Source organism: Trachurus japonicus, chromosome 12 (assembly GCF_045865225.1).
Source record: "Trachurus japonicus isolate A0001 chromosome 12, Traja_1.0".
Taxonomy (NCBI): domain Eukaryota; kingdom Metazoa; phylum Chordata; class Actinopteri; order Carangiformes; family Carangidae; genus Trachurus; species Trachurus japonicus.
Window position 1 is genome coordinate 30,861,286 of NC_140918.1, and position 12,379 is coordinate 30,873,664.

General features: G+C 40.9%; 1 protein-coding gene across 9 annotated transcripts in view; it reads right to left on the bottom strand.

The window, feature by feature from the left end:
• tcf4 (transcription factor 4) overlaps window positions 1-11,284 on the bottom strand; it is a 217,779-nt gene extending 206,495 nt beyond the window's left edge. For 4 of the 9 annotated variants that reach the window (XM_085794230.1, XM_085794229.1, XM_085794236.1 and 1 more), the window contains exons 1-3: window positions 10,730-11,281; window positions 10,361-10,399; window positions 6,222-6,294 (exon numbers count right to left, since the gene is read on the bottom strand). In XM_085794230.1, the coding sequence (XP_085650356.1) occupies window positions 6,222-6,294; window positions 10,361-10,399; window positions 10,730-10,831 (214 nt within the window). In that variant the 5' untranslated portion in view covers window positions 10,832-11,281. Of the gene's footprint in view, window positions 1-6,221; window positions 6,295-10,360; window positions 10,400-10,729 lie in introns of all 9 variants that reach the window. The other 5 variants (XM_085794233.1, XM_085794240.1, XM_085794234.1 and 2 more) reach the window with 4 other exon arrangements.
• Window positions 11,285-12,379: the final 1,095 nt, after the last annotated feature.

Consider the following 12,379-nt stretch of genomic DNA (forward strand, 5'->3'; position numbering starts at 1 on the left):
AAGCTCGCTGGCAGAGATGACAGCGCTGTTGTGTTTGTCTGTTTGTCTTTGCATTTGACAAGAAAAAGGAAAAGGGGAAGAGGTGGAAGGATGGACAAAAATAAAATAAAACAGGATAGAAGCTTAACAATTCCATCTTTATGTCATATAGAATATGTAGCGGTGATGTTTTGAAAAGGATAAAACCAGAAGAAAATGTCACTACTTATATATAAATAGTTATGATATCAATAATTCACCCAAATAATTTTAGATGTAAAGTGTCTTTTCTTGCAAAATTATATATATATAAAAAAAAACAACCAATAAAATATTTCACTACATAAGTATTTAGCCTTTAATTCAGTACCCTCCTAAAGCCCTTTTGGCCCCAGTTCCAGCTTTAAGTCGTCTTGGTTAAGTCTCTACAAGCACTGCACACCTGGATTTGGGCGGTTTATCCCATTCATCCTGGCAGATCCTCTCACACTTCGTCTGATTGGACAAGAAGTGACCAAAAACCGCCATCTCCAGGTCCCTCCACAGACGTTCTGTGGAGCCTTAAGGCTGCGCCACTCAACACAGTCACAGACTCGTCCCAAAGCTGCTCCAGCGTCATCTTGGCTCGGTTTGATTCGAGTCTGTGTTGCACTGCACTGCACTGCACGGTGAACCGTCACACAAGTCACACAGGTGCTAGGCTGGAGGAGGGTTTCTTCAAGAAGCTCCCTGTGTTTGGCTGCATTCATCCTTCCCCCCAGTTCTGACTGCTCAGAGAGAGAGACGCTTGTCCCTCCACCAGATTCTTCATCTCAGGACTTCTGGTGCTTGAGAATGAAGCACTAGGGTTCTTGGTCACATCCCAACAAAAGGCCTTCTTTTCTCATTTACTCACTGATAGCGCCTGTGCTCCTGTGGGGAAAAAAAGGCTTTACAGATGGTTTTCTACCTTTGCCCTGGTCTGGACCTCAGCTTAGAGACAGTTCCTTCTACTTCACGTCTTGCTTTTTGTCCTGACGGGTGAGCAGTGAGGCCTCATACAGTATAAACACAGGTGTATGACTTTCTGCACGATGTCCAACCAAGTAGTGGACACATCTCAAGGATAATTAAAGCAAACAGTGCCACAGGAAAGGGGGTGAATACTTTTTTTTTCACCTTTTTCATTGTCATTTTTCCCTTCCCGTCCTTCCCTGTTGACTTTCCTCTTTTACTTCTATCATTTGGACCATATTTCCCTCTCTTCCAGGTTCTTCTTACCTTCCCTCCTCCCTTTTTTCTTTGATATCTAAATCTTTCATCCGTCCTTCTTTCTTTCTCTCCTCTTTCCTTTCCTTTACCTCTTCCTTCCTTTTCCTTTCTTTAATTTCTTCCTTCCTTCCTTCCTCTCTCCTTTTCTTTGTGTTTCTTTCTGCTGACACTTCAGGAAACATTTCCTCCATCTCTGGTTGCCAAATTTATGTTCCATGCCAACAGGGATGATGATTTGCCCTCCCACCCCCAAACCTCCCTTCCCACCCCCAACTACACACACACACACACACACACATGCATGCTCACACGTGCTTGGCTTGTTCACACACATACACACAATCTCCTCAGATCTCTCAGGCACACATCAGACACACATTTTAATGCTCAACACTTATTCTCCGATGAACGTACACATTTACACGCTCTCACACACACACTCACAGACACACACCTCAGTCTCCTTCCAACATCACTGACAGGGAGACAAACAGCGGATCTGAGAGGTTATAACAGTGTTTAAAAAAAAAGAGGGAAAACACCAAAAGCAGCCAAGGCCTGAAATAGACGAGTGGCATTGGCGCTGGCGGTTTTGACAGGCAGAGTGAAGCCACACGCTGAACGGCTTCATCCAGGAGGAGATTAGAAACACACACAGAGTTTGAAGTGTGCATTATCTTTCCAGGGATGATCCCAAAATAAACAACAGCAACGGCAAAATCTCCCAATAATTAAAACGCCTAATCCACTTCCTGGTTGGTGATGACCGTGGGCTGAGCGTGTCAGCTGGGACTCCTGGGGATTGTGTTGCATTTATGTTTAGATGCTTTTGTGTTTTGAGGTGAATCTATCGCCAAAAATACGAGGACTTATGTCAAATGTGGAGGGAGCTTCCAAACTGAAATTTATTCACAGCATTGTGCGAAGGTTGTCATTTCAAAATTCAATCGCGACGTGAAGACATGCTTGGAAGAAAATGCGACTCCTTATCCTAAAAAGCATCAGATAAACCCAATCCTAAAACCTGTATTTATTCCTCTGCCTCTCTGTCTGAATGCTGTGTTATTTTTACCCAATACTTGTACGTTTCATGCATTTATCCAGGCTCTTGTCTCCTTTATGTCCTAATTTTACTGTTTATGTCGTCGTCTTCAGCCCTGTTTGGCAACCTCCACTTCTTCAGAATCTAGGGACAAACTGTCATTTTTCTTCTTTTATGTCACGTTTCCATTGCACTCTGTCATATTATACATTTATCAATACACCAACTTTACTATCCCAGAGCCAAGTGCAACATTTTTTGGGGGGGATTTAAGCTTTTTTTTTCTTCTTCTTTTTTTTCCCCCTTTTGAATCTCTAGGGTTCCCACTCAGGTCTTTTTCTGCTCACAAAAACAGGTGGATGTAGACGCACTTGAACAGCGTGTTCAGCTGAACCTACTACACTTCCATCAATCTTGCGGCTCAGAGGGCAGAAAAGGCTGATTAACATAGCTTCTGTGTTTTGGTCAGGGGAAATCAACTGGCCCAAATGGTATCAAGCCAACATTTTGACAAGGTTCTCAAAACATTTTTTACCTGCTACTTGGATATATACAGTATAATGGGGAATAAAACGCCCAGACCGTCCAAACTGTTAATTGGTCAGGTTTTACATTTTTGCACAGTGTTGGTGAAAATGTCCCGTTGTCTCTTTAGGAATATGAGGTTATAAGTTCTATGGTCCAAGTGGCTTAGGTCCCCTTTGATTTTTGATCAGTCAGCAAATTGAATTGAATTAAAGACACTCTCCTTTACAAATGTTTTTACCTCTTACAAATGTGTTTTTTTTTGTTATATTTTTCATTATTTCAGAAAAAAAAGATGAAAATTTTGTTACATTTTCAGGAGTTGAGGAGTTAAATGCTGCTTCTTTCCGAGACACAAATGTTAACCTCTTAACATCAACCTCTGGTTTGACTTTTTTAAATCCCAGATTAATTTATAAGATAAGATAAGATAAGATAAGATAAGATAAGATAAGACCATTGAAGACAGTGAAGAAAGTGGAAATGAAAGCCAACGTTAAAATGATGTTTCCTGCCTGACAATGTCATGACTGTTAACCTAAAGTAAACGGACCCCGTTCAGCGTCGGCGTGTCCCATCCTCTGGCCTCACCCCAGCTTTTGGAAACAACTGCTCTCATGGTTGTGTAGGTCTATAGAGTTCTAATTAGCTGCATTCACAAACAGCGCTGGGCTCATCAAAATGCCGAGGCCTGCAGAAAGCCACAGCAGGGGTGAGCAGAGAGCGTGTGTGTGCGTGTGTGTGTGTGTGTGTTGCATCTTGTACATCAGGGTGTTTCAATGTGTGCGCATGAAAAACAGAGTGTGATTTGTGTACCGCAATGAGTATGTGTGTGTGTGTGTGTGTGTGTGTGTGTGTGTGTGTGTGTATGTGCGACACCGGGGTGTGTTCTTGTATCAAAAGAGGAAAAGAAAAAACAATTCCGAGATGAAGATACACATCGAAGCAGCAAACCGAGGCCGAACAACTGCTACAAATTCTACAAAAACTGAGCCTGTTGTTGTTGGGTTTTTAAAAAAAACAAACAACATTCGTCGTCCTTCCTCACATTTGTATGCACGCCACGGAAGCAAACGACTTCACCGAAACCGCAGAGCACACACAACAACAACAACCGCACAACAAAGCAGTAAACAAAGAAGACGTCTCGGCATCTCTCTGTTTTGCAGCCAACTGATAAAATGGCTTCCGAACACCGTTTAGAGGCGAATAACATGAGTGTGAGTAGCAAACGCAAACGACCCGACTGTTCCTTGTGAGAGAGAAAAAACCTCCCAGAAAATATTTCTTACAGAAGGTATCCACCTGCTCTGAAGGACAAACACTTTAGCTTTACTGATCAGACGTAGGATCACTATACATACTGTAGAGAGGAGAACAACACAGGGAAGGAAATACATGAGGGCAATGCAGCAAACTGACAACAAAGTGCAAGTGTGTAGCCAGTCCTGCCTTATATCATATATCATATCACATCATATATCAGTAAAAGGATGTTAGTTTCCTGGATTCTTTTTATGTTAAGTCTTTGTTTCGTCTTTCAAATTTATCAACTGATAAAAATATTTTCAACTACTCCCAGCCATAAAAACAAACATGAGCATCCATTTATCATTCCTCCCATAATCAACGTCTTACATGAGAGAGATTTTATATTATGAAGATAAGAATACACCTATAAAACAACAACACAGCACAGGTGGGACATGCTCAATTAAGATGCAACTCTTGGTAACCGTCCGAGACCATGAAGGCCGACACAATACCTATATTTAAAGGTGTGATCCTGAAGCTTTCTGTCAGCAATTATTGGGTTCTTCGTGGCCCAGCCTTCCTCAGCATTCATTGGATCCTTCATTGTCCTTGACGTGCCACTGGAACACAAACGGACCTCAAGTGCACCGTCCAAACACTGTGGCCCTATAGTATGGCTAATGATGCCAACAATTCACCAACTGAATCACTGTCACCAATCAGGGAGATAAATGAGGGTTTTGTTTTTATCTAAGCATCATTATGAGAACATTACTAGCTTCTCAGTGCTGTTGCAGGTGTTTGTTGCTGTGGCCACTGCAACCTGATGCTGTTCAAAATGATTTGACTGACACTTTTATCATTCACTTGGTGTTACTGGTTAGTCTAAGATTTATTTTTATGTGCATGTCTCAGCAGAATCTTCCCTCAGAGAGCACAGTCATTTCCACTGAATCTAATCTGGCCCACAACAAGCTTTAAACTGACTGAGTGAACTAACGCAGTTAGTGGCTGACTGGATGCAGGCAGAGGGGAGTAAGTGGATGAATTACACTTTGAGAATGTGGCTCATCACTCAGCGACTCACAAACAAACTGACTGGATGAATACATCAACTGTACAAACCTGCAAACCGAAAAACTTTGACTTTAGTTTACTGCTCTTAACCGCAGAGTGCATCAGTGAATGAAACACAGACTCCCAAACTCGGATGACTGACTGACTGACTGACTGAATTAGTAAGGAACAGACCGAACTAAGTGAAGCACAGTGAACTGATCTCCACAATACACACACACACACACACACGACGACACACAGAGGCAGGAAAGAATGAGAGCAGCAAATCAGAAAAACAGGAAGTCTCCTTCAGGAATGAACTTGAGCAGCTGAAAAACAAATGTGTTGCTTTAAAATAAAGAAAGATGAAAAATCCTGCCATTACCTCCAGACAGGGTTTTTACCCAACCATGTTTGCGTGTTATTTACTGAGACATGAAGCAGGAACAAACACGTACAAGTCACACAGGACACAGAGGATATGATCCTATCCAGCCTTTGAAGGCAAACCCCAAGTACCCAGTGTACAGTACATCAATCCGCCACAGAAAATAGTCCTCAACAAGTGCTCTGTAATCCTCCTGTCTGAGGAACTTTTGCATAAAGCTGCTGAGCAAATATGAGAGAGTCCTTTTTGAGTTTGGACCTGGAAGTAAGCCATGGGCTAAATCATAAACAAAGTGATACAATCAGACCACGTCACCTAATTGTTTGAGTGACATATAAAGTATGAAGCAACGTTTTAGTACATGAAATTTCCTCACCAACAGTGACCACAAAAGAATTCAAGTAAGCAAGTTATGTAAAAAAAAAAAAAAAAAAAAAAAAAGAGAGAGAGAGAGATTTTCAAATCTCATCAAAATAAAGTGACCCATGAAGCAAAACAACATCAAAACTCCAAACTGCATCTGCATGTACAGAACATGGTTACCCTCACAAGAAAATTCAAACAGCAAGCGAAGCAGCAGTGAGCAGGTGTAAGAGGAAGGGGGGAGGAGGAGGAGGAGGAGAAGGAGGAGGAGGCTGGGAGAGGACTGAAAGAATATGAGGAGGAGAAAGAGGAGGAGGAAGAGGAGGAGGAGGGGGGAAAAAAAGGAGAAGGCTGACGTACTTGAGCCGGAGAAATGTCCGCTCCCCAGGGAGGTCGGCCCGTTCTTTCCACTGCTAACAGGAGGGGAAAACATCTACAAGACAAACAGAGCGCACATTACCTCCGAGAGCACTGACACTGCAGACAGCAAGACACATCTCCAAAGAAACATCTCTGCAGCTAGCTACACATGAAACGCTTCATTCCATAATGCCAGATCAACATTTGGCTGAAAAACAGTGTTCCCAGATTCTCATCACAATATCTTGCAAGGACATTTCAGAAATGTAATGGTCACTCAGTGTTCTTTGTTTTTATCTTATCACGTTTTTTCTGCTTTTCAATTTTTCATTGTTTTGGAATGAACCTCTCTGTTTGTAGAAGAATAAAAAAAAAATGTGAGGGCTGTGTATCATTTCACTACTTATTCTTAAAAGAATTCAAAGTTCTCAAGTGTCAACAGCTGTATAAGAGTTTTGTAACTATTGTATTTGATCATTACAAAGCTGGACAAGAATTTATTGCCTTGCAGAGGCAGGACGAAGTCACTACTTTGGAAGTTGCATAAGTCTCCGATTTTCTTATTTGTTCAACAAGTCAGTACTATAGTATGATAGTCTTGCATCAAGTCCAGAGAAAAGTCACAAGAGAACTCCAAGAAGTTCCGAGTTTAGTCGCACAGGCAGGTTTTATCTCATGTAATCCCATATTAAATCAAATCAATTGTGTTTCTATACCACCAATTCACAACACAAGTTGTCTCAAGACAGGTACATCCAACTCCCATGTCAAGACAAACTTGTCCCATGGGATGTCCAAATGAGAGGACAGACTTTTACCAAGATAAATGCTATTTATTGTTTTGATAATTAAACATTTTATGTATTTTTCTTATTAATCTCCAATTAACTCAAACTGTAGCAGACCAGCACACCCATGTGATGTCAGACAGACATACTGTAGGAGTGTGAGGACTGTAATGTTGGACAGATGGTCAATTTTGGTGGGAAATAAAGATCAGGTTGAGTACAGCTGTGGCTGACTGACAAGCAGATGTTTAGCTGACGTTGACCTCACAACTACGTAGGATGTTGGTATTCATCATCCATAGCTACAGTACTCTGTGTCAAGATGCTGTTGGCACGAGACGTTCAGAAAACATTGAATATCCGTTACTTAACAACGCTACAACATATCAACATCAGCTGTTTGTCGGTATTCTGTGTCACTGGCATTGAATTTTGGTCACCGACATCACAACCTACACTCAACCAAATATCAGTGTCTAACCACATCGGTAGCCAGCTGCATGCCTGCCGAGTGTGTTATTCCTGTTTGTGCAACCTGATTGGCTGTAATTGGTTTAAATATAAATGAAATTAAGGTTTTCTTTTTAAACATGTGATTTTTTAATCTTTGGCCTCGGGAGGGAAGTTTGAGTCAAGTCAAATGGCTGAAGCCTAAATCATAAGACGTTGGTGTTAAAGTAAAAGTCCAAGTGGTTTTGTATTTCAGTCAAGTTTAAAGTCATCAAATTAATCAAAACCTTGAGTCTGTAGCTGATGTAGTCTGAGCTGCTGTCGTACAGAAGAGTTCACACCTCTTGGTGCCATGCAGCTTTCGGCAGCATTTGGTTATCTGATACTTGGTGCTGTGGACACATTTTGATCCGTGTTCAAAATGCACTGAGGTTTGATACCCAGCCCTCACACACTCTCAGCTCAGAGTTCAACACAAATATGAAGGGTTCATTTTCCAAAACACTGTGGAAACAGTCTTGAAAAGCAGAAAGAAATCAAATTCCTCATTCAGCATCTGTAAAAAAAATAAAAATAAAAAAAATAAACAGGATCCAATCACTCGAATCACCTGCTCACCTTTGAGAAAAATGTGTTTTTATTCTAAAGTGTCTATTTTGCCAATGTTGGACGGCTCATTTTGGAATGAAACACTTCATATCTACTTGTCTTGACTTAAACATATGAGATAATCATCAGAACTAGTTGCCATCTGCTCTACACATCTACAGGAAAATCAAGCCCATATTAAGAAAGAGACTGAGGCTGAATACTGATTCGGCTGTACGAGCTACTGTAAAGCTTCGCAGCAAAGCAGTTCATAGTATCAAAGTGAGACATCTGACCCCCATAGATAACCTCTCTGGATAAACATCAGGCCTGGATGGCAGTGTGTTTGATGGTAAAATCTCACTGATCGTGAACCCACTCTGAGCTTCCACACTTTCAGATGCTAAAAGCAAATAATTTTAGGTTTTCTCTTTTCCTTTGGAATAATGAGAATGCAAGTAAATTAAACCCTGACTTAAAACAATAAACACTTGATTTGTCCTCAGCCTTAACACAGTTGGGCCTAAAAACCTGGACGGTGGATTTAAGGCTTTCTTGTATATTCGATCTCCCTAGCAGCTGCAACAAAGAGAAAACAAATGTTTAGGATAAAAGATCTAATTCTGATTACTAGCAGGTCTATCAATATCCCAGTCGAACCATTTTGAGCTGCTGGTCTCAGCTTGTGGGCGTGTAAAGACAGATGATCGCATAAATCAGTGTTCGGCCTGCGTTTATAATGAGAAGAGACACATTTTAGCTGCTGCTGCCCTCCTTTGTTTGATTTTTCAAGATATATGATTTAATGCACACATATGTTTTACCGTTGGTAAATCTGTAAAAATATAAGACAGGAAAAAATTATATTTCATGTTTCCTGTAATCCTATAATATTTATAATTCATAGTTAGTGTGTGTGTATGTGTGTCTCACTAAATTATGAATTTATGATGATATTTTTTTACAGTATTTATGGTATACACAGACAATCCTTAGGTATTAATATATAAAATAAAGAGTAGCCTATATTTTTATCATTAGTATGTTTTCTATATACACAGTAATCTATTATCGCCTATCTCTATGCATGTCATTATTCAAGTTATGTTTTTATTTTAGACTATAACACTCTTTTACTATTAACATAATATTCCTTATAAGGTTAGAATTTTGAGCACTTTAACATTCAGACAATATCATTATTAGTGTTAATTTTGATTTTGCTGGACTTTTCTGGCACTTTTCTAACACATGGACATTGACCCTATGCTAATATATTTATGGTATACACATCTGTTTTTATTACTATAACATTGCTATAGTGGCACATTATCTGTCCATGGTACTAAATTCTGACATTGTAGAGTGTAGAGTTAATTAAAATCTCACAGTAGTGATCCTATAATATTATTCTTCCATTCACAGGTTATCCTGTTTGTGATAGACAGTACTGAGTTATTACATAAAAGCTATGCCCTATTCAAAAGTGTCTATGAGGGCAGCTACAGGAGTTAATGGTGTGTGTTGGAATCCAAAGGTGAGGTTATAATGTTCTTCAAAATTCATCAGATATCTGTGTGACATTTGTGATACCACAGTCTGTAACAGGGAAGATCCAGGCCTCAGCTCTGCTCTCACGTCTTTATGGTATGAACATTATTGTAAAAAAAATTAAATTAAAAAAAAGTATCAAAGGTTACTGAAGTGATTTTCTCTCATATGCAGCATCACCTCCAGTTAAACTGACATTTAATGTTACCTGAATGTCCATACTGTCTCTCTGCGTTTCATAACAGGATTAATGGAAGCCCGTTTTTTTCTGGTCATTTAGGGGTGTTTCTGATTTTTTTCCCTCTCCTCCTCTTCAGGCCAAAGTTGCTCCCAGAGGAGGAGAGGCACAGAAAAAAATATGGCCGAGAGCAGTGACACTATTTCCTGTCCGTCAAGTTCACAACACAGACTGTTCTTTAAAAAAAAAAACAAAAAAAAAAAACACTAACTTTAAGACGAGAGTCGTAAGTTTGGGCATTGGACATCCTGCTGCAGGAACATTTAAAGTCTACCACCTTACTGTGTTCGGCCGCCTGCCTGCCTGCCTGCCTGCCTGTCTGTCTGTGTCTGTCATGCAGGTTGATGATTCAACACCGAGCCTTTTGCATCTGAAATGTTCCGTACAACACGGTGCAGAGTAGACTGCGTGGAGCAGCATTTTCTATACACTCACACAAACATTGTCTAAATCCTATCATGGGCAAAAAAAAAAATCAGGGTTACACATGAAAGGAAAAAAGGACTTAAAATGAGATATACTACCATGGATGTTGGGAACATTTTCAAATCGCTGTTTCGCATCTATAAGACAACAAAATTACTAATGCAGCATCACAATTCTCTGCACACACACACACACAAACAAAAAATTAAATTACAAAACCAACAATATGCACTGACTTTTCTGCAAGTTTACTCTACAATAAACACACAACTTCTGTGCAAATAGTTGAAAAACTGAGTGGCTATAAGATTATGCAGGTTAATGTGGCGTGCAGCATTACAAATGTAAACAGTGGTCGCTGTATGTAAGCTACAGGACGCGTTTATTCTCCTCTCGGCTTGTATACTGTCATCATACTACAATCATTATATCCATATTAACTAGAAGAAGGAGGTGAATGTGCTTACCGCGCTGAAATCCAGTAAGTCACTCAGTTCCTTGTCTGTTCCCAAAGCTGCCATCCGCTGTTGATGATGCATTTTAGCAAAATCGCACGGACCTAAAAACATGGAAACAAACGGAGAGATAGATGGATAGAGGAGGATAGGTAGACAGATTGATAGATTGAGAGACAGAGGGAGGGAGAGGAGAGAAGAGAGGAGGAAGACCTCGGCTTTTTTAGCGCACCGCTCCGCTCCTCCGATCTCTTTTTCTCCACAGCGAAATAAATCCAGTAAAACAACCTCAGAGCTTCGATCACCAATCTAGTTTTCTTTCATCCTCGGAGCAGCAGCCTCAGTCCCGGGTTCCTGGGCTTCTTCTTTTTTTTTTTTTTTTTTTGGCAGCAGGAAATAAATCGCAAGAAAAAAAAAACTGACAGGAAATAAAAGAAGGTGGGGGAGACAGGACGGGAGTCTTTCCGCGTGTGTTTTGGTGTGTTTTCCCCGAGTCAAACAAGTCCGAGCTGTCGGGGCGCTCAGACGCAGTTTAGTCCGCCGCGGCTCTGACTGTCAGGCTCAACAACACGCGATAGATAGACACAAATAACGCACCGTGTCTCCGGGCGAAGGATCACCTCAACGAAACGCGCCCGTTTTGCTCGTCCAAAGTGGCTGTGAGTTTGGAGAGAGGAGGATGAGGAGGATGATGGTGAGGCAGTGCTGAGCCGCTGCTCCTGGCCGCGGGCTCACGGTGCTGTTCCTCCGGTCCGCTCACCGTGCGGGTGGTGCTGAAGATTCCCCGGGTTAAAACCAAAGCCAGTCAGCCGGACGGAGCCCATGTGCGTCTGGCACAGCCGCGGTGAAATAAATGTGTTGGTGCGGCCACCTAGCTTACATCCTCGTCTAACACCACCACGGTGCACCGAGCTGCTGCTGCTGCTGCTGCTGTCTCTGCTGTCTCTTCTGCTGCGAGAGAGAGCGCAAAACCTGAAAGAAAAATAAATAAATTTGAAAGAAAAATTGTGTTTGTTGGTGTGATTGATTGGCTGATTGGTGCGGTGATTGGCTGGGTTGATTTGGACTGGGTTAATTGGGCTAATTGGGGAAGGGAAAGGTGATTTCTCTTTTCCTCTGGAGTTTGGGAAGTGGAATGGTGCTGGGACCCAGACAGAATAAAACTTTATGCAATTCTAAATGTTAATCTACTTCATTCCATGTGTAACAGTTATCTATCAGTTCATCATTTCTTCAGATCTATATTTATTTTATTAGTTTTTGATAATGAAGTAAGTTGAATTTATTCATTATTTTGCCTACATGTATTTGTCTATTAATACAGCTTTTACAGTAATACCAATTTTATGTAAACACTAAACAGTTCTCTTGTCTTATTGATGTGACTATAAATAGCTCTGGAACAAGTGCAGTGCTTGACCTGCATGGAAACTTCCTATGGGTTGAACCACAACAGTATCAAAAACCTCCTTTCTGGAAATACTTTGCAATACTTAAAATTGTGTGTGTGTGTGTGTGTGTGTGTGTGTGTGTGTGTGTGTGTGTGTGTGTGTGTGTGTGTGTGCAGCCCACAGCCTGCAGGTATGAAATGACTGGCCTATTTCTGCAAATTGCAGCCTGCATGTGCAGGTTTTTCTCATGGAGAAAAAGCCAGCAAAAAAA